Below are 27,688 nucleotides of genomic sequence, written 5' to 3'. Positions count from 1 at the left end.
GAGACGAGGTGGTGACTTCATCCCTCTCTTAACCAACCCTCCTCTTTCCCCCTCCTTTTTCTGCGCTTTCGTTTTTTTCAAAACTTCAGCGCAGCACAGTGAGGCAGCATGCCAGCAGTTTTCATCTTGCTGCGGTCCCTGGTTATCAGGCTCCTCAGTAGCAGACTGGCAGGCTCAGTGGCACAGTTCCTCAGGAGAACCCTCTCGACGGGCGCTGCCCACCTTGGCACGGCGCTGCGCCACATCTGGGACCGCGTTCGATCCCAGGAGTCCAAGGAAGCCATCCTGGGCTGTGTGCTTTGCATTCTCAACATGCACAAGAAGGTGGAGAACTGATCTCTCCCTCCACTTGCTGTTCAGCCCTCCACTTCACAGAGACTGGACCACTGTTTAGTGAGGAGTGTGCACCAAGGGATGTGACAGACTTTTTTTTTTCTTTTCTCAGAGATTATTTGGACTTCTTTAATTTTGTTTTTCTTTCTTGGGACACTGGTCATGTCTGAAAGTATTGTGAGGAAGGTGCAGCCTTTCACCATTGGGACAAGGCTGTCAGTTCCCACTGTGCCAAAATGCCAGGACTTTTCTCAGAGTTATCTGCCCAGCGAGACTCTGGATAACTGCGTGTTACAGCACAACCTGAACTCGCTCTACCTCAGTCGGTCCCAGGTCTGTGCACATGGCCCCCGTCTCGTCCCACCGATTGTCAAGCAGGTAGCCCCCGTGAAACAGGACCAGGAGCACATGGCCGAAGAGGACCACCTGAACGAGAACGTGGCCTCTCCCTCCGCTGTCTCCAGATCCATTAAGAAGATCACAATCTCTGGGAGTAAAGACAGATCAGAGAACGAGACAGTGGCGGGGCGCCCAGAACAGCTTTCAATCACAGGGTCCACGTCTGAAAACAACAACAACAACAACAACATCACCAGCACGTCTGATCCACATCTGCCCAGGATTGTGGGAGTGAGCTGTGAGAATAAACCCAAATCTCAGTTTAAGGTACGAGACACCTGCAAACATTAAAATACAGAAAACTAAAGGTGAAGTTAGATTAAAAATTAAAAATTTCAAAAATATGTTTAACATGTTTTTGTATTAAATCCTTCACTTTTAAATGCTTAATGAAAAATAAAATATAACGTTTATACAAGCAAAAAAAATTAAATTTTTTTTGTTTACAGTTCAGTTATTTTTCCGTTTGAGAAAAATATCTTCATAACATAATGTTTGACGAAAATCTATCATAATAAACTGTAATTGTTAATAAAATTAATAAAAATCGCAGCTAACGGTCGAGATATTTTTATTATTGAATCTTAGCAAATTTGAATTAGTAACAGTCAAGGCACGTGCACACTCTGTACAAATGCTAACTGCAATTGGTAGCTTTCCTCTCTCCCCCTTTTCTCTCCCCGTCAGGCTTGTTTAAATAGTTTATGAGTTATTTCCGACTGCTTATTTTATCTGTGATATTTTAGGTTTTACTCAGAAGAGAGAGCACCGAGGAATTTCAGCCCACGCAGGAATTAACCAGACCGAAACTGAACGGAGAGAAATCCGTCCAACAGGTAAGACGTTAGCTAAATGAATGCTAAATTAGAGATAGCATAAGGTTAGCTTCAGATTTCAGCAAAGTCGGCGCTTAAAGTTTAGTGGAAAGAATAAAATTGCCTTTATTATAGTTATCATTTGGGGTCGTTGATGATAACTTTACTTTTCCCAACTTTTTACCCACTTTTTTTTTTTTTTTTTTTAAACTATACTTCTGTTGTCTTGTTGTGCGATGTCTTTTACAGCAGCTGCGTGTTCATTAATCTCTTGGCGTTTAAGGAAGTGAAGTCATGACTATGTTCGCCAAAAATTAAACAGTTACTATATTATACTTTTGGAGCAAAGTTATTCAGGGCTGGAAAAAGAGTTATGGGAGCAACATGTCTTTGTTTCAATACCTCACGGTCACCCAAAACACCCCTGTTGCTTCCTCTAGTTTATTAAAGAAACCATATACAGAACATAAACAGTAAAAGTATATCGTAGGATATGGTTTAAAGTCTGTTGGGCTTGGCCGCCTTGCTTCTCGTTGAAGTCATCAGTGTGTGTGCTGCGGATGAAGTGCTGTGTTACACCAGACCTTGCAGAGAGAGGCAGGGCTCACTGGAAAACATGAAGTCAGGGAGGATGTTAACAAAAGAAAAAGGCTCGCTGAAGTCCTCCTGGACTGGAGGCCAGTTACAATAACACACTGACACAGCAGTCAGTGGCCTCATTTCCCCTTTTAGAACTCTAAAATCCACACCAATATTTCATTTCTTAGTCTGTATCCACAACAAATACATTATCATTTCCCCCACTCATATATTAATCATGACATAAAATGGTTTACATTACATGCGAGAAGGTGGTGGTGACTTTACCTGTGCAGGTAAGAAAGAGTGAATATGATCCACCATTTAATGGTGATATGCTTACACGTAAAGCTGAAAAAAAAAACGTCCGAGATTCACGGATCTGTCTGTTCCTGCTTCCTTCTTGTGCCCAGATGTTTCCTGATTGGCAAGCAGCAGGAATGCCCGTCTATTAGTGAAGTTGTGCCAGTCCTGCTCATTTCATCTCACACAGTGCTGACAGTAGATTTTTTATTTTTTGTTAAGGGACCCCAGGGCCTTGGATGGTAAACAAAAAGCTGTAATTGACATGAAACAACACTTAGACGCTCCCTCATTGTGAGGTGATTATAGCTGGCGAGCTGTTCCTGTAGGGTTTTATCAGAAACAAGCATCATCTGGTGTTCTTATTAAAAAGGCCAGTGTTGCAGCCAAATTGCCATCATGCTTTCAACACTCTGTCTGTGCTGTTTGCTCACACAGCTTTCAGTGCCTGAGTTGCAGAGGAAAGAGCCTCAGAGGAAAGAAAGTCATCTGCACACACACAATGAGGCGTTGGCAGCTGTTACGTCCCAGAGTGACTGCTTCACTCAGCGCAACTCGCTTTTCAACAAGGAAGTACTGCAGGTAAAATGTAGCTCGCAATATCAACATCAACAGTTTCTTGTGGTATTTCAGGGAGTTCGACACGAGCTCTGTTTGATCTCCTCCTCATGAAAAGCTGCCCTTTTCTGCTTTCTGTATTTCGTCATATCAATGAATAAAATGTTTGAGGAGTGCTTTTTCCACATTTTCAGATTATGGATATTTAAGACAGAGCTGTTTTAAATTATTTTAAATTGAAACCTCAGTCACCATCTTATCCGAATCACTCATCTCTTCTGTAATAATCAAAAGAAGCTGGAGAGGGTTCAGCTGAAAAGCAACAAGTTATGCTGTTGATGAAATCAGAAAGGAAGCTGTCTGTCGCATGACCCTCCAAGGAGAACAAAATATGTATTGGTTCTTATTTTGTCCCAGCAACTGTGTGAGCTGTGTTCGGCTGAGGGAAGAGAGGGAGGGGAAACCGCCACAAGCAATTATTTAGGGATGAGATCATTGTTTGGCTCCATCGCTTCACGCCTATGGCCCAGAGAGACTCAGCCAAGCAGCACAACTGCTTGTGTTATCTCATCGCTGCGTCCACCCCGACGCACCAGGACATATTTCAGCGAGTTCGGCTGGGGGACATTTTGTCCAGTGGTTGGCTTTGTCATCAGACCTCTGTTGTGTAACCATTCAAGTGATAGTTTACTTCCAGGAGTCAGAATTTAATTTTGGATGTATCAGCCGAAGGAAAAAATGTGATGTATCTACAAGTATTTGTTGAAAACAGTTCTGTAGCATGTTATTAACATTCACAAGCTTAGCAGCCCTGTAAAGTGGAGCTTGGGTTTCTGTTACTTTTAGAGGAAACCGCCTTTTGTGTTAACTCTTTTTTTTAAAAATGGGTTTTAAATAGCCAGAAGTTTTAGAATCTGGGGACCCGCTTGTTTTACAGCGATTTGGTTGACTGCTGTCGCTGATGAAATTGTATTATTGCAGTATTACATTGCTGCGAAAGTGGAAGTGAGCTTTCCACGGAGAGACTTTTAAAGGCCTCTAATGGTTCAAGTTAAGAGAGCAAAGCAGGTCACCACATGGAGAAGCATGGCTTTGTCTAGAGCCATCTGTCTCTGAGGCTGCTCTGCGAAATATCTCGCCTTTCACCATTTCATTTTCGTGATAGAGAAAGTAGAGAAACTTTGACTCCCACTGTGTTTGCATGCCAAGTTGCATTACTGGAGAGCCTAAAAATTTGGCATGTTGAATAGACATTTTTTTTTTTTTTTAAAGTGTTAAGAAATAGTCTCATTTTTACTTAAAATGCCAAAATTGTGAAACTTGTAAAAAATAAAAAGAGATTTAAATAACTTCCAGTATCTGCTGCAATATTTAAAAAGGCGTTTTGTGTAGACTGCTGTAATGGCCACAAAAAAATCCAAAGCGGCATGCATTAACTGTCTGTTCTCTGTGGCTAGACTAAGGCCCGACTGTACATTTTGATAAACAGGCCATTGTTGTGGAGGGTTGACAGGAAGAAACAAGGGAATCTAGACTTCCTGTATGAGGTCATTATAATGCCATGGGAGCCAGCGAGAGGAGATAGGGGCAGGCCTTTTTTTGTCAAGCTCTTTTCCTTCTGTTCAAACCAGAAATACCTCCGCTGCCCCGGGGGCCTTGTAAAGTTAATGATCTGCCGCTCTGTTGAGAGGTGACATCACATTTTAATCTATAACAAAAACTTGTTTGGTGGTTGTCCTGTGTGGTCTTGATGTTTTACTGATTCAAACCTCTGGTTGCTGTAGAGTCTCTCATTTAATGTCAGTCACACTGAAATCCTTGGGAAACAGTAGTTTTATGTAATGTTACAATCACTTGTTTGTGTGTTTTACTGTTATTTGACTTTCTGCGATGTACACAAGAGGAACACTGCGAAAAATAAAGTTCAGTTGATTTCATCAGTTGTATGACTCATTTAGGATCACTCTGACAAGTGGAAGAAGTTGAGTTGATTTATTTATCCATTCAATTTTTGTGAATTAGGAGGTTCACTGACTTCCATGCTGAGGTATTTGCAGAAAACAAACATGTTCCTTCCAACACTTTCTGATTTTGGCCACCTGGTTTGGCCTTCTCTCCCGCATATTGGAGATTGCCAGAAAAGGCAGCTCTGCAAGACAAAGACTTATGCAATGAAGTCCAGACACTTGCCAAGAGAAACTTCTGCTCTGCATAACATGACACTGGAGAACAAAGAGCTGTTCTCGATGTGTGCCTTTAGCTCTGTATTGCCCTAAGGCAGGGAAGAAAACTTAGCCCTTTTCGCTAGATAAGTAAAATGAGACAGTGACGACCACTCTGTTGAGTGTACCGTCATACATCAGATATCACGCTACCCAAAGGGTGTAGACAAGCTTCGAGTGTGAGTGTCTTGAATTTAAATTTTATTGCAAAACACTGCGAAAAATCTAAAACCAGTTTCAGCACATTGCTTTCTATAATTTCACCAGTTGCTCTTCACTTTTTAGTGCAAACTAAAATATGCAAAATTCAGTTAGGGACAAATCTGTTCTCACACATTGTTACTTGATCGCGCTTTCTTACTGTATTGTTGTCTGAAGTGGATAAATTATTAAATCAATGAGGTCTATAAATTGAAAAAGTAGTATACACACTGTAAAGTGTATCTTACATCTGTCTGTCTTAATTGTCATGTAGGCAGAGGCATGGATCAAAGGCAAGCTGCAAGACTTAAAGGATGGATGTAATATTCAGTGCTGCCCCCTGCAGGACTGGGAGGAAGCCTCACAAACGCTTCAGAGGGACTTAAAAGACTTTGAGAACACCCTTATTCAACTAAACCAGGTAACAAAATGATCTGACATAACGATCCGGCTGAACTCAAACACACGAGAGCACACCACGTCCAAAACGAAATGTTTATTTTAACTTTTTAACACATAACGGAGATCAGAATGCAAACATTAATCACTGTCTTTGGTGCTAAAATAGTATGTCAGATCACATAACACATAACATAATGGCCCTGTAGCTACTTCCAGGCAAGAGGAAAGGAGACCATTAGTGTTCCAGACAGTTTTGTCAAGAGAGTTTATACTCTCCCTCAGGAGAAATGTTTGGAAATTGTACATTGGTCATAATTAACCTTCCTCGAAACTCAGGGTAGAAGCAGAACTGGGAGCTTTTTCAAGGTTATATCCAGACATGAATGTGCACTTTGAAGTGTCAAGCGTTTTCATACACTGTTCTATGGAATAATAAAAGAGTTTATGTTTCTTTATGTGTCAAAAGATGGGTGAGCAGTTGATCTGCAAGCTGAACCCCACATCCGATCTGGTGAAGAAGCAGCTCAGCCAGCTCAGGGAACAGTGGCAGACCCTGAAGCAGATGGCTGCGAATCAGACGAGGGCCCTTGGTGGAGCCAAGAACCTGCAAGAATTCAACAAAAAAGTGGATAAGCTGGAGGCATGGATTAAGGAGAAGGTAGGAAACTTTTCTGTCTTGCTCATTCACAAGACTTAACGCAGAGTGAAATTGGAAAACATAAATCGCTACTTTTATCATTTGTTTTCTTTATAACTTATTTTCTTGCTCCTCCATTTAAAGCATCAATAAAGCTCTCCAGCGGTAACAATTCTACTACAGATAGTTGGCACAGACGTAAATCTGGGTGCACGGACAGCTGTAATCAACAGTTGTCAAGATAATTGGCACAAAAAAAAACAGCACTTACTAATACAGGAAATTAGCTCAGCATCCTGAAAACATCTCTTGTTTGTGTACATTTGCCGGTGTAAAACATCTGCCCGTCATTATCAAAAAGCAATCATCTAGTGCATCTTAGGCCTGTGTTTATCTCTGTTCATGTCGGTGTCTGGCGCAAGGGAACAGATGATTGATAATAGACCTGTGGGAATGCAATGGAGGATGTTGCTTATGATGTCCATAAAACATCCGTGTTTGGAGGAGATGTATTCTCCATTTAGTTCCACTCATCCTTTCCTCTGTGCATTAGTATCAAGTTCAAAGTTTCTCTCCTCATGCTGAAGGCTATTTCTGTTTAGTGTCCTCTATGGCAGAAGGGCTGGTGTGGTTTAGTCCTGGTGGCTCTGAAAAGAAATAATGGTTGGGTTTGTAACAAATGAGGGGCTATAAACACCGACTTGTATGTGTGCCAGCAGGAAGAGGAGCAGTCTCTGGTGAATGTCCTGGGGGAAAATGTTGACAAAATGCAGTTGACCAGGAGAATTTTAGATCTGAAACAGGTGAGCATTGTAAAAGAAGAAGAAAAAGAAGTATTAATAATCAACAGAACTCTGATAAAAGCATTATACCTGCTAAACGGCATTCTTGAGGTAAATATATAAATATTTATACATCCCCATATGTTAATGGTTTAATTTACAACTTCTTAGAGGTTTCCCAAGTCATTTATCTATAGCTGACTGTAATTTGTCTCTCAGGGTATGTGTGGTAAAGATAGCTGAGGTCATAGTTGGATTGTGATCTCCTGTTTCCCTACAGGATGAGCAGCTACACAGAAACCTCCACGAGGAGATTAACAACTTGGCCCTAAAACTGGAGAAACAAGGGAAGACAGATGGCAAAAACATCTCCACCAGGAGGAAACACATCAATAAAATGTACATATTGTCCCTTATGTTGAACTACAATCATGCAAAAAACATCTTCAATCTATAGATAAAATGAAGACTGAACTTCTTTGTGTTCCTGTGTGTTTTCTGTGTAGGTGGCTGAAGGTCCAATCTCACCTAAAAAACTACCATGAAAACCTCCATCTGGCACTGGAAGTGTCCTCGTTCTACCAGCAGGCCGATAATACACTGTTTGCTATTAACAACATGGTAAAACTCCCTGAAAGCCTAATTATATGTTTCTGTTTTATTAGTCCTGAGATTTCCTTCCCCTCACTGTGTGTATTCTTTCAGAGGAAAAGCATATCTGCATCCAAAGAGCTGGACGGCTTTGGAGACAGAGAAATACGCGACATTGCCAGCCAAATCATGGTAAGAATGTTCACTTAAATCAGCACTGCTTGGTCAGATCCTGAGAGTGTGTTGCAGAAGCCTTCTCTACCTAACCTACAGGCCTGTGTGTGGTAGATGCTAGATGTGAGTGTGTCCCAGCTGTCTAATCTCCATCCTGCGCTGGCCGCCAGCGTCTCCCAGAAGCAGAGTGAGGTGAAGGACTGCTGGGCGCTTCTTCAGAAGGTTTTCAGGTATGTCAACTGGCCAAAGATACTACCAACAACTTTGGTGGCCCTGCATACATGGACCATTTCAACTAATAATTGGGCCTTCCAAGATTTCTATGGAGCTGGAACTATATTTTTTTTTGTTTTTACTCTACTAACACCCAACATTTAAAACATGCACTGGCAGGAGTGCACACAGAAGACATTTTCCAAATGAAACTAAGCTTTTATGAAGAGTTTTCTCGCTCTCTTGATTAACCTTGTTTAAACTGAGTTTGAATCTGCGAAATATTATAAGCAAAGAGAAGGACTGGTGAGTCTGGATGTTTGGAGACCAGCTACCACCCATAGCATCATTCACCAGCCACTTTTTGGTTTATAATATTCTGCTTTCTGCACTGCTTTGCAATTTGGACTGCAATAGTAGGTGAATAATGTCTTGGCAACGTGACAAGTTGGCAACGCAGTTTGTTTTCTTCTCACTGTTAAAATCCTGACGTCATGTGAAACAGTCTGCTGAATCTGAGATAGAACATGTTTACAAGAATATTTTTGCCATTTTTATGGAATTTGTAAAACAAATTTATTGTTACTGTAATAGCCTGCAGTAAGTATCCAGACGTTTACAGCATTAGACTTTTTAGGCTATCAGAAGCTATATGTTCATAATAAGTACAGCCACATTTAATTGGTGTGGTAAAATGGGACCAAACTGGAAGAAATTCTTCAAGGATTAGGACTTTGTTGCTCTGTTTTAACAATTGGTGTATAAGCTTATTAGTGTATGTAGTTAATTATTGTCAATATTCTGCCAACTGTGAATTTTCATGGCAAATATCACATTGGTCCATCACTTAGATAGGCAGGTCAAAGTGGTGGACTAGCCAGTTGCCAATAACATGCTTAATCTCCTGCCTTCCTCCCGCCCACCGAAAAAAGAAAAAAAAAGTTGTTCATAATAATAAATGCTGTTGGGAGTAACTCAAGTCCACAGTCCTGACATCCATCTCCAACATCTCTTGCCTTCCAGAAATGTCTTGGGCTGAGAGCCTCTCATGTCGGTGGCCTATCTTTAGATCCAAGTATTACATCATCTCTTTAGTCTTATCAGCTGCTTTTATAACTATTTAAATCAGATAACACAAACATTGGTCTGAAACTTCAGAGCCATAATTGGAGTTATAGTGTGCCTCTGAAACCCTGCTGTCAGCACCACAGTAATCTCCTGCTCCGTTCACCCTGCAGGAGTGACAGGACCACACTCTCTCCCTCTGGCTCCACTTTCACCAGGGAAGATGCTGACCTCATGACACGGGCTCGAGAAGCCCAGTGCAGCATGGGAGCGGACACACATGGGATCATGGGAAAGGAGGTGAAGGAGGAGCAGAATCGTCTGAAAGGCTGTGTGGTTAGTAGCTTTGGTATTTCATTCTTATACTGGAGAAACCACACTGTGGCTCGAGGAGAGAACAACTCCATCAGTGCTGGCAAAAGATGAGACCAGCCCCTTCTAGTCCTACGAAATCTGTGGCCGCAGAAAGTGACGCACTTTGTCCTTTGGTTTGGAAAATGCCTGATTTACAACTTAAGCAGGTTTTTCCAAAATAGAGTCTGACAGATGTACTTTAGAGCGGTGGCTTCTGGATTTGGCACCCAACATTCTCTTAGTTTTCCACCCTACCAGCTAATTAGTTCAACTTACTAACATAATCTGAGGATGTGAGGAAACTCCTAATATTAAAATGAGCATAGATACCAACTTGGTTCTAAAAGTTAGAGACCAGGGCTTTAGAAAATAGTGGAATGTGTAACTTTGCTCTCTGATTTCTGCCTGTCTCCTGTATCACCGAACAAGTACCCCAGTCTGAGGAATAGTGACCTGTAGGAGTCACGGGAAGAGCTTTTATAGGTGTTATTTGTCCTGGCACATGAATGACATAAGTTTCCATGAAACATGTCAAGTCGTGACTCTACAACATGGCTGAACTGTGGGCCAGAGCAAATAGTCTTTCCCTCCGAACCAAAATTTCACTTTATGGTAGAAAAAATATCTTGGCTTTCAATCATTCTTCAGCAAAAGTGCAGTCATTGTATTAGTACTATATTAATACATGGTCTGCGGTTGAGTTGAGGGTGAATGAATAATCTACAGAGCATGCAGATTCCTCAGACAGGACGTTCCTCATTTTGGAGGCCTACTGGATCTTTATTGAACATGTGGGTGCTCCTATATAGCAACCCCACTGCTCATAAATCTACAAAGAAATACTCTCAGCGTGTTTTGGAAGATGGAGTATCCTGAAATTTAAGTGTGTGGTATGTTAAAAACAGTAATTATGTGTATATTTAGTTTTTTAACTTAGCACATTAAATCTTTTCGTAATACGTAAGTGAATGCACAGTGGCAATTTGTGTTCACTGTACCAGTCTAGAGGTATCCCATTAACTAACACTCCTCTCCCCTTGGTGACCTTGAGCACTGCTGAAGCCCCTGCTCGGCTACGGGCCTCATGTCGCTTTAAGAGAAAGTGCCCAAATGCTTGAGGAGAGAAAACTTAACTGTTCTTCATTCAGTTTCTGGTTCAGTTTATTTATTTGCTTTTGTCTTTTGTATTTTTCTGGCTCTTTGGCTTCACCACCTGCGACAGGAGCCCAATGAGAAAGGCAGAACAACAGATGCATTTGGTTCTTTATCACTACCGGCGCTGAGCTTGCTGTCCCATCTGCCCTGAGTCCTTTCAGTTCAATGCAGTTAGTAGTCTTTATTGCAGTGGGAGCTGGGAGTTGCCTGGGTGCGCTGCCTGTGGGAGCCATGCTTGTTACTATTTATGGAAGGGTTAATAAGACACTCCAAACAAAACCCTGGAGCCCAAAGGCCGATACCAGTGCCAAGCACAAGCACCAGTTGAACAGTAAAAGTAATTTGTCACATACTTTCTCAGCACTTTAACTCCAGCTCCCAAGTGTGCGGAATTGATTTAGTTAGTTTTAAGTGTATAAGACACAGCTGCACAGGTCTGTGGGCTGATAGTGGCTCTGAGATATTTGCAAATGTGCTGGTAGGCGTGTGGTGTATCCGCTGTGTGCACATGCTTTCATTGTTGCAGTCTCTCCCCTTGGTGCAATTTGACTCAGTTGATTAAAGATAACTGTAAAGGTTTTAGTGTCTTGTATGCGTATGAATACATACATTATAATCTAAGCATCCATGTCTTTGTGTTAGCAGGAGTAAGGCCTCTTGTTTCTGGAGGTAAACATGGCTATCGTCTGTTTCTTTGGCTAATTGTAGCCAGATGCTGGGCCTGGAGACCAGATGGGCTTGGTGCTAAGTGATAGTTCTTGGCTGACATCATCTCATAGCACACTGCAGAAAGACACACAAGGGAAGAGAGGATCAGTAGAAAACAGATAAGAATGAACTGTACCCAGATAGGGAGAAGTTTGAAGAAATGGGAAATGACTGGCTGAGGCCTAAAAACATGGAACACTGTTGAATATGACAGGATTAATCAGTGAACATCTATTTTTTTATGAAGTTGACATTATTCTTTCTCATATGGCAGAAAGGGATGTTGAGTGTGTGCCTCGGCAGTTGTTTATAGTGGAAGCCACTGTGAAGGATGAAGGACAGGAGCAAATATCTAGGGAGGACACGTCAGCGATGGTTATCAACCCTGTCAAATGAATCACACCAGTTTGTTAGTTCAGCAGCTTTAGCACATAAATGGGCCGATAATGTGCCTCTGTGAAACTCAGGCGGGCCTATAAAATGACTGGCATGTTAGTAAATGATGTTAGACCCCTTCAATTTACTGCATCTCTCTCATGATTTGGGAGGCGACACTTTTCTCCAGCTCTCTGACTCACTTTTTCTCCAAGCCCAGTCAGAAAATAACATGGTCAAATTAAAACTACTCCATAAAACGCTATTATTATTAGCTGTTTTTTTGTATTTGGCTGTCGTTCAGTTTCAAATGTGAAGGCAATAACAGACACTTCTCTGTTGATTATTGCACATACATTACCTCAGGATTATATGTGAAATTAGACAACATAAGACAGTGTTTTATATTGTTTTAAATGATGATAGAGCAAATAGACTCAATATTTTCCAAGCTGTTTGGTTACGCAAAGCACATAAATCCTTAAAAATCCTTAATAATCCTTAGAAACAACACCAAGTACAATAACAAGTACTTACCAGAAAATAGCCAGTAAAACAACCAAATATAAGATAATAAATATAGGCACTAAGTCTTGTATGTGTATTCTTGCACTGATTGTCTTGGATCCTTGGAAAACAGGCAGGAACACCCCACTGTGCTCTCTGTAATGGTCCGGATGCATGTAGCTCTCGTTGGAAACCCTTCTGCAGAGTCCTTTGGCCAACCTTTAAAGTACTCACATGGTTGTAAAAGTGGCTTAGTGGCTGTTGACGTCTTTAATATATTTCTGCACATAGACAGGGTCTACAGCTGTGACATTGACCTTGCTAAAAAAAAATCAAAAAAAAAAACTGCTGCATAGTTCTAAGCGGAGTCGGGGTACATGGGCATGGAAATCACCTTCTAAGGCTGAAAAAATACTTTAATGAGAGGATAGGGGATTTAGTATTGGTTATACTTCCAACTACAATGGCTCTTTTACATCATCGGAGTGTTATAGCACATATTGCCAACCTTGTTAGACTTAATGTTTCATTCATAAAGTAATTTTAAGTTTTTAACTTTTTCTGCCGTTTATTACGAACTGCGACACTGTCAAACCGAAATAGCAGCTATCTTCAGCGTGGTCTGGGTTGTTTCACTGAAAAGAGGCCAACCTTTGTAAATATTCTTTGTGTCATTTACAGGAGACTCTGGGCAGCTGTCCATATTTTCCAGCTTCCAGCTACTTTGTAACATTAGCAGTGAGCTAGAGCAACGCCTCATTGTCTACTGGCTGCTCACGACATAAAATCTTCCTTTCTGTTCAATGTTTATGCATTCAGTCAACATTTATTTGGTGGATGGCTGGCGGGAAAAGCAAAACATTACTCACTTGACATGTTGCTGATCTTTTGGAGTTCTACTCTTTTGTCCACAGAGTACTGTTGACTGTGGGAGTGGTAGGCGAACACATAGCAGCCAAAGCCAGGAGCAAAAATCAGTGAACCACACCTCTTCACCAACGGGAGACGGCCCCGTCTTTGCAAATAATGCCGTCGTCCGGCATCAACCAAAAGGGGAAAGGTGACATTTTAGCCTGGCTTCTCTCTCAGTCTGTGACTTACATAATGAAAGGTCTTTATGTAAGTAATAATTGGAATCACATGTGTGTGTTTTCATTGCAGCAGTAAGCCCAGAGCTGAGCCCAAGCTTGCCACCGCCCCACGAGGCCACCCACAGCTTCACATTCAGCTTCAGAAGTTCACTGTGTCTGCTGACAAGGTGACCTGACCCCTGACAGACACACCCACATTTCTCCTGACACCAGAAAATCAATTTTCAAAACACGCCTGCGTACTCTGCACAACATATGTGGACATGATGTTGACAAATGGTCCATCTTGCGTTAAATCTTGTGACCTCAACCTCAGAATTCGTTACTGTGAATTGCCAAGTCAGCACTGCATTTGCACTCATGAGTTGTTACGCCCATTTCTTGTATTATGTCATGTTTTTAAAGAGACTAAATGCAATGCATTCAAGTGCAACATTTCTCATTTCCAGTCGAGATGCTCTGATATGGAATACAGTATATTAGAATAACCTCAAATAATCTTGGACTAATTCACGGTCGAGCCCTTAGCTCTGCTGATAGCCAGACAGGCTGCTACTGCATATAATATTTTCAACTTCACCTGAGATTCTGTTGCTCCGTCCTTCTACGTTTGCGTGACGCAGCTCAAGAGCTTCATGACAGAGCCGCAGTAATTCTGCGACACGAATTAAACTGTTCTTTAGTTCTTTATTGGCATATTGTGTATCCCTAACTTTCAATAGCTGCTGTTTGGCAGGTTTAAACGTCAGGATAAATAACATCACTTGGGTACTTATCACTGTGCTTCTTGTAGCTTTGTCAACAAAAAATACATCTATAGTGTGTTGTACAATCAGATGCTTCCCTTTTAAACTTTTAACCCATTTATTTTTTCCTCTTTTGTCTCCTTTCTCAGACTTTGTCTTGGCTCAAAGACAACGTCTCCATGGCTACACAGGTGTGTTCAATAGCCAGCTTTGAGGGGCTGGAGGCAGCCAGGAGATGTCAACACACTCTCGAACAAGAAATCCTCAAAAACAGAGCCAGGATAGAGGTGGTCAAAAGGGTAAGCCGAGACACACCGTCACATTCACAGTTTCTCTTAAAACATAAATACTGGATGAATGCCTTGAATGAAAATACCCTCCACATTTTGCCGACTGGGCAGCTTGGCAGGTCTGGTTTGTGTATTAATCAAATAATGAACTGACATCTCATCTGGGACTGCTTTACTTACCCAAAGCTTCAGATTAAATCTGTATTTCACAATATAAATTCCAGTTCTTAGTCATCACATGCTCTCATCAGTTTAACGCTCCTTCCTCAGGAGGGCCACGGGCTGGTCCGTGCACAGCACCCAGGCAGCACCAGGATTGAGGAGTTTCTCAGCCAGCTGGAAGTCCTGTGGGAAGAATTGAGGAGGAGGCACCAGAGGAATGCCGTGTTTCTGCAGGCCTCAGAGGAACTGGGTTTTAGGGTGAGATTTGTAAAATGTCTCTCAAGTGATGAGAAATTTATGGTTATGACAGATAATTCCTGATCAGTTCTCCCACTGTTCCTACTAGAACCATTATCCTGGGTCAGTGCCTAGGTTGTATGCATACACTCATGGTTAGATACTCATTTACTTCAGCAAGCCAAGTATTCAAGGTCAATTTAGGGTAGCTAAAATAACTTTTGCTTCCATATAATTTGATTACAAATTTGAAAGAGGCTGCAAATCCAGACTAACGAGTTACTTGGAAACCGTGAGTCTTTTATTACAAACTGTGTAGGTCGAACATAGTCTCTTTCTATTAAGTATAACTATTGTTGTCTTCTTTCCTCTGGTTGTTTTTATTTTGCACTAAATCACTTGAAAATCAGAGCAGGAAGATCTCAGACCATGACACATACCATGCACTTCCACAACCTCTCCGATTCTTTTCTGTATAGGTCGTTAAAGTGCTCCAGGCCCTTGGCAGCCTGGAAGCCTGGCTGGAGTCAGTGGAGCTTTCCATGAAGGAATCTGCAATAGCCGGTGACCCTGAAACAATGAGCATGGCTGAGAGGGAGAGCTGTCTGCTGGAGAGAGAGGTGGCAGCACGCAGCCTGGAGCTCAACACTCTGAGGCAGGAGGTGGACCGCCTCCATGGCCACAGTCACCCGCACACACGAGGCCTGCCAGCACGCATGGAGGAGGTGGAGAAAAAGTAAGTCAGAGGAGAGAGATAGGTCTGGGGTAGCCTCCAGTCTTTGTCATCATGGAAGATTTATGTTATATATCTGAACTATCTCACTCTGGGGCTTTTGCTCGTCATTGTGGTCAGGAAATAAAGTAAGTCAGTGTTTCCAAGAGGTCACAACTTTGGGCTTGCCATGTTTGTAATCCAACATGGAATAGTTTATTCATAAAGGCCCCAGTTTTTACTTAAGACAAACAATTTCACTCCATAAACCACAAATATATACTGTATATGTGTAAACATAGATCTCATAAGTTGCCTTTTCCTCCAAGTTGGCAAAAAACACTCTCCATGTGCTCATTAATTGCGCAGCACAAGTTTATTCATTTGTGATTCATGCAACACTTAATGAGGTCTACCCTGCAATTCTGACATACACTTCACCCACAGCTTGTCAGCGTTTGTCAGAGTCACCAATTCCATGTTTGCAAGATGACGTCTCTCTCTTTGGTTGGCCCTCGAAAGACAGGTTGTTGCCACGGACTGACGTTGGCTGGTTTACTGAATATACCTATGTCTATAAACAGAAGTTCAGGAACACCAAGCTGACCAAAGAAAATAAACACATGGAAAGGTCTCAGTTTAAGTGTTTCCAGGATGGTGGTGTTGGTGGTGGGGGGGAGATGGGGCAGAGATGGCCACTTGTGCAGTCTGAGTGACCGTTGTTGCAGGTAGAGACTCTCACTCGGCAGCTGTAAGACACTTGGGATGATGTCATTATTTAACACTACCTAGAAGCAACTTAAGGCTCATTTATTCTGGAAAAAATACCCTTTCAATTTGATCCCTTCACCATCACATATATAAACTCTGCACAGATGAGGTACCTTCATGCCCTGAAGTACAGGATATGTTTACTTGACACATGATATATGATAACATAAACAGGGCTCTAACATGGTAACAGGCCCCCAGTAAGCTGCTTGTGGCCTCTGTAATGTGGTTCTGCTAAAGGATGCGGGGTTGTACATGTGGATGTGGGTGACAGTTAAGGTGTAGCTTCTGGTTAAAACAGTCCTGCTGGTGTTTGTGCTTCGCAGATACCACCGTGTCCAAAGTGCCCTGAACCAGCAGAGCTCAGAACTGCAGGACACGCGCATGCTGACTGAGTTCCTGGAGCGTGTGGAGCTCGAGGAGAGCCAGGACCTGAGTGGTAGTCAATACGACCTAGGCCAGGTGAGAAAAGAAAAAAGTAATAATTAAATTAAACATTTAGCTATAGCAGCAGAGATAGGTAATTCAATTTTTAAACAACCTCTCCATGGAGACATTGAAAGGGCTGTCTTGTGTATATGGAATGTGCTGCAAATAAGTGAGTAACAAATGAAAGAGCTAGACACAGCTGGCCACGGGTGCAACCATAAATAGATATCCAAGTACCCCCTCTGTTGGAAATATATCAATAAAGCAAGATACCATGAGTCAGATATCATCGAACCAGTCACCAATCAGCTTGTCTAATACATCTTTCTCTCTGTGTACCTAACAGCATCTCCACGGTGAAATTGCCTCAGCAGCTACTTTGCTGGGACTCAATAGCAGTGGAAGTGGTGAGCCCCTGATAGAAACCATGGGAGACCCTGTGGAAGAACTGCGAGAGGCTGTAGAGATGCTGAACGACACGGTGAGGGAAAGAGGCCGATCGCAGAGCCACGACCAGGCCATCCAGGAGCTGCTGAGTAAGGTAAAGGAGATGGGAGTCAGTTTAACATGAACTCACCTGAAAGCATGTTTATATGGGAACTCTAGCTCTGGTTAATTATGTCCACTGATGCCTGCAGAGTTAAGTTTTAATGATCTTAGATGGTTCTGAATGGTAAAGTACGTCCGCTCGTACAATAGCCACATCTGGTTTCCTTTTTTCTGTGACTGTGTACTTTAATGGGCCCCAAACAAGCTTCCACTCCCCCTCGCATGAGTGTTTTTGTGTTAATTCGATTTATTTTTGGTCACAGAAAGCAGCACATATGTCAAAATACCACATACACAGATGGCTAGAGGGGACTCCATGACACGATTTCAAACACTAATTTGAAATGTGGCTCTCATTGGAAAACAAATAATTCACAGGGTAATATAATGACTTAATGACATCCGATGAGTACTCATGATGAGTCTGTGCCTCCCCAGCATGCCAGCCTGGCGGTCCGTGTGGAGGAGTGCTTATGCAGCAGCAAGGAGCTGAGCTTGGACATCCTGGAGAAGGAGACAGACATGGCCATCCAGTGTGAGCCAGACCGCTGTGGTCTCGAGGCTCTGCAGGAGAAGCAGGACCACCTGGAGGTGAGAGCAAGATGCCGGCAGATGATGTGATTATGGTGTAAACATCTGACATGATTCACTGATGTTAATACAGCCCATTATTCCATTCCTTCGACTTTGGATCGAGGACTTTTTGCCCAGCGCGATGAAAAAGGGGAAGCCCCCCTGTCTGCCTCGCACTCGACTCCAACACATTGTTCCACAGTCTGTTTCCTGTTGTGCCAGATTTTTTAACAACACAAAAAAGGCCAGCCCACCCCGCTTTGTGCTGTGTTTAATTTATTATATAAACTGCACTGTGCAATCACACACATACACACAGAGCGTGCAAAAGTTTATTATTCACACAGGATATTTATTTATGCTTGTGTGAGTCACTGTTCTGTTAGCTTTCAAATTGTGTGTGTGTGTGTGTGTGTGTGCGTGTTTATGAGTAAATCTGGTAGGGTGTGTGTGAGCGTCCAGGGGTTGCAGGGTTGGAGATGTGAAGCTGGGGATGGTAAAGTTTGGTGTGAGTCATTTTTGGGCAGTGTTATGTTTATCGCGCGCGCTCACACACACACACACACACACATACATACACAGCTGTCTGGACTTGATACCATTGAAGAGCAGAAATGACCTAATCTCCCAAACTGAAATAACTGTGCCGTCAGCAGACAGGCATCCACAACTCAGTGTTCTTGAAGCTTACTGTAGCTGAGAAACATTATGAAGTATTGCTCCCAGAGAACCCTGAACGCTATTAATTACCGACTCGTCAAAAGCAGAAAAAAAAGTGGTCAAGATTGCAAGCTTGCTATAGTGTGGCAGCCCCATATGTAGACCATATGGGCCTCTAACTGAATAATATGCATAACGCTATGGAGATGAGGTCATAGTCAGAGATACAATTGGTACAGGCTGTTTGAGTGATACTGGGGTTGATGGGAGATGATAGATACTGTGATTCTCCACAGATTGACTGTGAAGTCATCAGGGAGGAGGTAAAGGAGATGGCGGACCAGGCTTCGCGGTTGGAGGAGCTGTGCCCAGAGAGGGTGCACATTCTCGGAGTGAAGATCCAGAATACGCTGCAGGCCTGGAGCGAGCTGGGAAAGAGCGTGACAGAGAACAAATCACGTCTGCGAGAGTTTGTGCAGCTCCAAGACTTCTTCAGGAGCTACCTTGGCATGATGTAAGCTGGGCGTGAGGATGTTATGACCCGTTTCGGGGCCAGAAGTTCTTTCATAATCCACTTTGTGAAATCATCTACTCATTACAATATCATTCAAGGAAAGAACAGGACGTTCTCATTGTCAAGCACAGATCCCTGGTGAAATATATAATTTAAGATGTGCTGAGAAGGTCAGAGCAAGTTTCCTGGGCCGAATGTGACAAGCCGATGAATGTGCGTCCTGTTAGGCAGAGTCTGGTAATTCTCATGTTTGTGAATGTATGTTTTAGCTCACGGCCCTGTTCCTTGTCTCCTCCATCACCTCTTACCCCCCAACCCCCAAAACCTCTGAATAGCTCATGGACTGAAGACACCAGGTCAAGCATTTTTTCAGATACCGCCTTGCATCTTGGGAGAGATGGCCAGAGGCCACTGGCCGCAGAGCTGGACATGCAAATTGAGCAAAAGTTTGAGGAGTTCGATACGCTGGCAGCCACAGGGAAGAATATTTTAGACAAAGAGCACCACCTTACGCAGATGGTGAGCAGGGAAGACACACTTCTGACTCAGTGTGATCTTTGAATATATTGTTGGTTATAAATGAAACATTTTTACAACGTTTTTTTTTGTGTTCTAGGTAAAAGAACGCATGGAGGAACTGAGGAGTATGCTTGGGTGGATCTTGGTGCACTGGAGGGCTCAGAAACAACAGTGGCTTCACAAGAGGAGCAGAGAGGAGACTCCACAAGATAACATTTATTCTGAGGCGACTATGTGCCTTCCAGGAACCGAGGTAAAACGAATGCCCTTATATCTGCTCCTAGATGTGCTGTTTGTTTGCTCAGTGTACCAATCAGGTGTTTACAAAACCTCAATTAAGTGAGTGAATGGTGAGTCAATCTGTGGTGAAAACAATGCTGGTACTACTGCAGCATGTTTCCTGCTATTGGGAATAAGTATGCAAGTATAAAATATCCTCTCCTCCCACACAGAGTTTGGCTCCTGAGCTAGAGGCCGTCCAGTCGCAGCAGCCCCAAGTTATCAGCCCCTGCGAAGACACAACAAAGGCAGCAAGAGATAACCAGCCCTCACACGTGCTGCCCAGACATGTTGAGGAGCACGAAGACACGCAGTCAGATGACGGATATGAGATTATGAAAAGTGTCGGACCCCAGGATGAGTCTCCCAAGGCCAACATCGTGGTGCTCAAAGAGAGTAACAGCCCTCCTATAGGGGGCACGGTCAACCTCATCCTTAGCTTTGGAAACGCAGGGGACACCCAGGTTGAGGTGCTGGACCTTCCGTCTCAGACAGATGAGGTAGAGGAGGAGGAGACGTCTGAGCCTGTCCACAGGGTGAGAAGCACACAAAGCACTTCACACTAGCAGTCACCAAACATGATTATGGAATGCCACTGTTATTGGCTACACATATTTCTTCCTAAAATCATTGAGACAAATGATATGTTTATGCGTTACTGTTGCTGAAAGTCAGTGCAGTAACATTCACTCCCTGTAATGACACTGCATGGGATCTCCCTCTGTTCATTCCTCTCTCTCTCCTTTGGCCTTCACATCTCCCTTTTTCCCCGTTTTCTCCCTCAGCCCGCTATGCCTCAATCTTCTGCTTGTAAAAACTTCTGGAGGCGCTGCCAGGGGCTTTTGGAAAATACTTTGGGTAGTTTAAAGCGAAAGAGAAAGATTTATCGGCAGAGTGCAAATGAGGTAAATTGCGCTGTGTGAAACTGGACTTGCATGCTGCATCTCAAAGTGTGCCGGGACTGCATGCTGTGTGTAGCGGTTTTCTCGGGGGGCAGCATGCTCCACTAACCCCTTTACAAGGTAAAGAGCGAACCTGCAGCTTCCCCGGGCTGTTGCCTTCTCTGTAGGTCGGGCGTAAAACGAAAGAAGTCCTTCCAAAGTACTATCGCATTTGTACGGACACCATCTCCTTAATCCCTGTGGTTGGAAAATTTACAGCGAACATGAGAAAAGTGACAAAAGACAACAAACCATTTTACTGTTAAAACTCACAATTTCCTTCTTAGCCGCATTAAAAGGAAAAACCAAATAAATTCTTATTTTAATGAAGTACATTCTGTCATGATATTTAATGGGATGTTAAAAGAAAGGCGATATTTTTACTGTCCATCGATCGGATCTCCAAAACAAACATCTCCTCTGTTTTCAGAAAGAAAATGAAGAACTAATATAAACTGTTATGTCAAAACTATTTTTAATTGGTAGAAAATTACATATTTAAATATTTTTTTTTATATGCAAATTAAAAATTTAATTAAAAAATTGCCTTTTAAGGGATTTTATTTTAAAAAATAGACTGTTTATGGACCACCATATGGAAAGTCACGTGACCCGTCACACAAAAAGAGGCTATCTAAATAAGCCTGAAGCACTGAAAACAAATGTGTATATTTTGCCAGAGTGAATGTAAATATATCTTTACAATAATCTGTCAGCAGTCATTTTGTCTTTTCAGCTTTCGTCTTGTGTAAACTCAGATGAATGGTTAAATTCCCACCAGACAATGAATCACCCCCAACCTTTTCTGTAACTTTTCTTCGGATCTCGACTTGTGAAATGAGGCAGGATTTAAAAACTGCAAAGCGCCGATGACAGAGACAGAATGAGGACGATGAGTAAGAGAAGCGCAAGGAGTCTTCTCCCTGCTGTGAATGTTGACAGAAGCTCTCTCTTCTCCTTCTGTCAAATTCACCGCAAGCCCTGATGCAAACCTGGTCATGTCTGGCTCTCCGTGTCTGCGCCACGATTGTGTGAAATGAGTGACCTCACTTCCTATGAGAGTGGCTCCCAGCGGGAGTGCGTCCCAAATGTTCGCAGAGGTGCAGCCGTTAGACGGAGGACTGGTGCTGAACTTTCAAGAAAGTTCCCCCCAGACTGCACACAGTGATTTATAGTCTGAGGTTTCCACAGAAACAAGAGATTAGTCACAGAGTTGAAAGGTCAGGACGTTACAGCTGCAGATGACGACATGTGCAGCCGCATATGACTTTGATTAAGTCCTGCTAGTGTGCATTTTGCGGTCATGTCCGTGTTTGTTTGTCCTTTCATCTAATTGTTTTGTCTTTCGTTATTTTATTTATACATTTGCATTATTCCGTGGGAATCATATGTGCCAGTAATCCATTGTTTTCTTGGATGTGTAAAATGATTGTCTCATGTTGTCATCCATCTGTAACACATAAAACAGCTTTTCTCCTCACAGAGGGCTGCGAGGCTTCAGCCTGCAGCACGCATGAGTCTCTCTGGGGTTAACCATTTGCGAGTTACTATATACTGTACAGCTTCTGAAAAAACGAGAGCTCACACACATACCTAACATGCTTTTCTCTCTTTCACAGGTAAGTACCTACTTACACGTCAAGGATAACAACCTGGCTGTGTCCCCTGTGTATGAGAGTATCACCCTGCCGCGCCTAAAAAGTCACTCTGCGGCCTCGGCCTCCCCTACTTTCCTGCCGTCCTCCTCCCTGCCGTCTTCCTCGTCGCCTGTGCCGCTGACGGCCAACGTGACCTTCCACCCTTCAAGCGGCTCCATCTTCAGCAGCCTCAAGAGAATGGGCAAGAAGAGGAAGAGGAAGAGGGATGCGCGCCGGCACACTATCCAGAAAATCATGGGAGTGGAGGAGCACACAGATGGGACGCCTCATTATGATTGCGAAACAATCACATATGACACACGCACTTGGCCACTGAAGGAAGGTCGACGGAAGAAGAGCTCAGCAAAGAATAATGATGGCGTGGAAGCTATAGCTTATATGAAGAATCCCCTGCTGACGGACATTGATACAGAGTGTGCAGGAGATTACAGCATTAATCCGTATGCTATATCAGCGGGGCCGGCCACTTCGCCCTCAGCGGGTCCGGTGAGAAGTCACTGCAGATTCCTCTCGTTGGGCTCTGTGCTGAGCTTTGATCTACCTAAGGACATGAACCTCATCCCCAGCATTCAGGACATCATTACCATCGCCCCTCCGGAGTCCAAAAAAGGAGGATCAGCTGATCCAGACCCCCACTCCCAGAGACTCACAGTCTTGAGCTCTTTCAGACAAAGTCGACCTGGTCCTGCTGTCACACACACTGAAACACAACCGTCGACGACTGTAGCCACAGATCTCCCTGATGTGGACAAGAGTTTCCAAACTCCACCCCTTCCGTCCTTGAACCACAGTGAGGATCAGCCTATACCATGTCATGACTTATCTACAACCCAGTTGACTCTGTGTGAAGACGCAGAGCAGGAGTGCGACAAGAAGATATCAGAGATTAAAACTAGTACGGCTGAAGTGGTTGGGACGACCCAGCCTTCAAAGCTACCCATTTATGTGAACCAAGTCTGTACGTCCACCACAGCTGTACATAAACACGAGTGCCCTAGTGTCCATACACTCATTAAAGACCTTAAAGGACACCGGTACCATAGACACACAAGGCCCCAGAGTGTGCATGAAGAGTGTGCTGGACTTCAAACAAGCCAAGCCTCTCACATGAGAGTGAATCTTAAGTCGACTGTGAGCGTGAGTGTTCGACAGGACTCCGTGGACTCCGGCATCTCCACCTCCAGCAGTATCAAGCTTTGCACTGATGCTCCATGTCCAGATAACCTGCGGCCTAAGGGAGTGGTGGGGAGGCTCATATCTCTTGAAGTGGGAGGAATCGACTGCACTAAGACAAGAGAAAACGATGCGGCCTCCTCAGGTCCGTCTCCAGACTCAGCAGGGACAGAAACGGAGCCGGTTCACCTTGACCACCAGCAGTTTGAGGAGGACGAGGAAGAACTGGAGGACATCTGGAACCACACTAGTAACTACAGGCAGAGCATCTGCTCAGACATCATGTACCAGCCCAGTCAGGATGACTCTGTACCCACAGAGCAAGCAGTAGAGTCAGTTTGCCACTCACCTCCAGCTGCAGCCCCGACTGTGCTGTACAGGAACCTGGTCACAGCCTCCGCACCCAACCTCCTTGTGGCTGAGTTCAAACTACCATCCCACATCCAGAGCTTGCTGGGTTACGAGAAGGAGCAGAGTCCCAAAGATCACCTTCCTCCACTGGCTACAGGAGACAGGAGGTCCTGGGCGGCTTTTCCTCACCGGGAGCCAGCCAGCAAGACTTCAGTGACAGTGAACGAGACCGCATCTGATCCCGTGAAGCTGCCGGATGTAGGGGACAATCAGAGATACATTTATCAGTACAGAGAGGATGAGGAGGAGGAGGAGGTGGAGGAGGCGAAGGTGGGGGAAGAGGCAGACGAGCTCACGGGTTGCTTGAAGGTGAGGTCAGCGTTTGACGTACTGTGATGTGGCCACCTGTGAGGCTGTAGTGTTATTGTTATAACCTTTAATTTAATCAGGAAAAGGTTATAAATCTATTTTAAATCATCAAAATGTATTGTAATGGATCTACTATCAACTAAAATAATAGAAAATGATACAAGTACCCATTTAGTAGTTCGCTGAAATGTGAAAAGCACATAAAATAAAGCAGGGGTGTAGACAAGGAAATCCTCCAGAAAGAGTCCCCATGGCAACTGTTAATACAGTACATGTCTGGTGGCAAAGACACATACTGTATCTCAAACAATACAATCAACCCAGAACCAGTTAAAATAAATATTTAGTATTGATGCCAATATTAGTTTGAACCTAATGAATTTATGGATATTGAAAACTGAAAACTTGGTTTCGGCTGCTGTCAATAGAAGAGTGGTTCAAATAAATGTACCACTGCTGTTTTAGCTGTCAGTGATGACCGTGGACTCTTTTCATCTTGAACAGGACCAGTCGATGAGTCTGCTGTCAGTCCACATGGGTTTGGATGGAGCCTGTCAGCAAAGAACGGCCTCACAAACCCTGGAGGACACAAAGACGCCAGAAGGGCTGATGGCCACAGGAGGGCGCTGTTTCACCCTGGTGAGGCTCGACTGCAATCTGCGCTTCTCTCGGCCTATTAGAAATTATGTGTTGTTCCGTGAGTTGTTCTCTTCTTTTCTTGAATTTTGTTATTTATTCAAAAACCCATTTAGAGTGGAAAGCCTGAGCTGCAGTCTATGGAGGGAACGCTGGAGAGGAAGCACAAGCTGCAGCTGGGAGGAAAGAAGGTAAGAAATGTTCAAGCCAGCGTGGTCAGCAAATGTAAAGCCCACAGTCAGCAGCACACATTCTTATCTTATTTTCACAGGCAGCCTCCAGAGGCTGGAACTCCTACCATGCTGTCCTATATGGACAGACCTTGTGCTTCTACCAGGATAGAAAGGATACACTGAGGGTAAGCAGAAAAATTCTAATGAAAAGAGCCTCGGAGAACAGAATAATAATTGTAGTATGTGGTCAGTGATCATCTGTCTGTGCTTTGCTGCAGAGTTCTGCATGTGGCCTGCCACTGAACCTCACAGGAGCAGAGTGTTCACCTGCCCCAGAGTACACCAAAAAACCCAACTGCCTTCGATTACGGTAAACCTGCAGTAAATACTACATTAAAATGAGAGTGTAACGATAAGACAGCCGTGCGTCTAACGCTTCTGGCACCTGGATCTAAAAATAGTCGTGTTTTCTGATCTTCAGGCTCCGTGATGGATCTGAATATCTTCTTAATGCTTCCTCACGCTTCATGATGAGGAAATGGATGATGAAAATACAGGCAAACACAGGTAAGCTGAACTAACTCAGAGCTCACTGAATATAATATTGAATGAATGGTCCACTAATGTGATTCATTTGTTTTCTAAAGGTCAGACAGAGTCTTCAGTATCAAGTGTCCCTTTTGATCCAGACCTCCCCTTTTCCTTGTAAGATGGTCAAACAACTTTTTCTAGAGGGCACAAACAAATTCTGCAAAATACCTCTAATAATTTTAATTTTGTAATATTTTTTTTAAATCCTTGGTCTCTTCAGGAAGCCCTCCTTCTGCTTTAGATGTCACGGTGCAGCCAGTTGCCGCTGCTCCTCTCCGCATGATGTCACTCGCACGTTCCCCAGGAGCAAACCACCGGGCTCCGCCCAAACCAAAGAGATTGTTGTCCTCACCCGAGAGTTCAGTCAGCTGCCACAGAGTCACTTAAAAAGTTTGGACGAGCATTCGACCATCTCCTCTTCAGACGCAGCCTGCTGTGGTAAGGCTTTCTGCTGTGTGGACAAAAGCTATAAGTGCATCTGTTCCACATTCACACACACACACACACGGCGGAAGCAATACAAGCGCCACTCTCCGCTGCAGGCTACTGAATAGTCCCACTGGGCCGCTGCTGGTGGTTAGACGAGGCGCTCTGTGTCAGCTATTGATTTTCCTCAACGATGATTTCATCAACCAATCTGGTCTTCGGGATTTCATTTAGCTTCGTAGCGTTTCAGAGTGATTTGATAAATCATCAAATAAAAAGGGTTGTTGCAGGTGTAGCGGCTACCACTAGGGGGAGCTAAGGCATCGTTTTACTGTGTACATAACAACTGGAGTATCACATGACAGCACAGAGGCATGATTTATTTGCTGAATATGTTCAGCTTTTTGTTGCTCAGCTCTTCTGTTCTTCATTTCTGCTCATCCATCTTCTGTAGACGATGACAGTTCAAAGCAGACGATGACTCACAGACACTCTGGAGGATTCAGAGACGACACCTCTTCCTCCCCTCACTCCCCTGTGTTCAGCGGTCAGGAGTGGCTCAGCAGCAAGCGCCGTTCCCACTCTTTTACATCAGGTTAGTTGTGTTAACCTAAATTCAGTGATGTGTAATCTCTGATCGTAAACATCTGGGGTGTGGTTTACATTATATTATTCTCGATTCTTGTTTCGTCATTTTCCCAGCAACGTACCAGAAGATCAAGCCCATGTTGCACACCACCACTGGAGGAAAAAGCCTGGAAAGAGGCTCCAACTACAGCGTAACTCTGGTGGTGGGGGACAAGTCAACAGACAGAAGCTCTGAGCCTCCACTGCTGGCGTCAGCTGGATGGCAGCAGGACACGTATGAGGACGCTGCCCCGAGGAGCTACGCCAGCCTGCCGCGTCCACGCAACAAGTCCGTCTTCAAGAAGTTCTTTGGGAAAAAGGACCTCTGAGTGTAAATGATCGTTTTACTAGAGGGTTTTACACATAGTTTCTAACGTGCAGTGCACATATTAAGCAAAAAAAAGAAAAAAATAAACGCTACTACTGACCATATTTATGATCCAAAGACCTACCACAGTTTTATTTTTGATGTGTCACTAAATGGGCTGAAGAGTCCTCATAATAGTGTTTAGATTACTTCTTTACTGTATGCGTGTGCACTGTGTAGCTGCAGATTTGATTGATTGATCCCAGTCTTATTATGTTTTTCTTCTTTACTTTTCTTCCAGTTATTGTGTTATGACCAAGTATTAACAATATCCTGAGCTCATGACGCTATGCATCACCATCACTTTGCTTCACACGTCCTGTGTGTGGTGCACTAAGACATTTTACTTAACCACAAATCAGCAGTTTGATACTGCTCCGGCTTGTTTGATATAAATACTTTTTAAATACTAATTGTAGAAAAGACTATACATGAAAATAAAACATGAAAAAAAACAAAAAACAGTTTGCT

The 27,688-nt window shown here is 43.4% G+C and overlaps 1 protein-coding gene across 5 annotated transcripts; it reads left to right on the top strand.

Moving 5' to 3' along the window:
* The first annotated feature begins 348 nt into the window (after positions 1-348).
* On the top strand, positions 349-27,688 carry mymx (myomixer). 5 transcript variants are annotated; one of them, XM_084562347.1, is made up of 33 exons: positions 349-999; positions 1,479-1,568; positions 2,868-3,011; positions 5,685-5,831; positions 6,279-6,470; positions 7,166-7,252; positions 7,512-7,630; positions 7,738-7,852; positions 7,937-8,014; positions 8,111-8,226; positions 9,448-9,610; positions 13,288-13,433; positions 13,535-13,631; positions 14,360-14,509; positions 14,771-14,920; positions 15,379-15,635; positions 16,709-16,844; positions 17,158-17,352; positions 17,799-17,951; positions 18,890-19,107; positions 19,443-19,626; positions 19,724-19,879; positions 20,079-20,441; positions 22,466-24,397; positions 24,902-25,036; positions 25,150-25,224; positions 25,305-25,391; positions 25,485-25,576; positions 25,688-25,773; positions 25,854-25,911; positions 26,018-26,235; positions 26,678-26,818; positions 26,926-27,688. In XM_084562347.1, exons 1-33 carry the CDS (start codon positions 496-498, stop codon positions 27,177-27,179), a joined length of 7,038 nt encoding a protein of 2,345 aa, XP_084418473.1. In that variant the 5' UTR covers positions 349-495; the 3' UTR covers positions 27,180-27,688. The 5 variants fall into 5 exon arrangements, with proteins under 5 accessions (XP_084418473.1, XP_084418470.1, XP_084418472.1 ...); XM_084562344.1 differs by having other exon boundaries at positions 7,169-7,252; positions 7,738-8,014; XM_084562346.1 differs by having other exon boundaries at positions 7,738-8,014; positions 9,493-9,610.

The sequence above is a fragment of the Chelon labrosus genome (genome assembly GCF_963514085.1).
Source record: "Chelon labrosus genome assembly, chromosome: 15".
Classification (NCBI taxonomy): domain Eukaryota; kingdom Metazoa; phylum Chordata; class Actinopteri; order Mugiliformes; family Mugilidae; genus Chelon; species Chelon labrosus.
Note: the sequence above shows the minus strand (reverse complement) of the source record. Positions and strands in the feature narration are given on the sequence as shown.

Excerpts from the sequence above, each read along its gene's own strand:
- mymx (XM_084562343.1), top strand. The coding sequence starts at position 496 with ATGTCTGAAAGTATTGTGAGGAAGGTGCAGCCTTTCACCATTGGGACA. Across the intron at positions 19,880-20,078 it reads TGTGCCTTCCAGGAACCGAG|AGTTTGGCTCCTGAGCTAGA; the intron begins GTAAAACGAATG and ends CCTCCCACACAG. Across the intron at positions 25,392-25,484 it reads ATAGAAAGGATACACTGAGG|AGTTCTGCATGTGGCCTGCC; the intron begins GTAAGCAGAAAA and ends GCTTTGCTGCAG.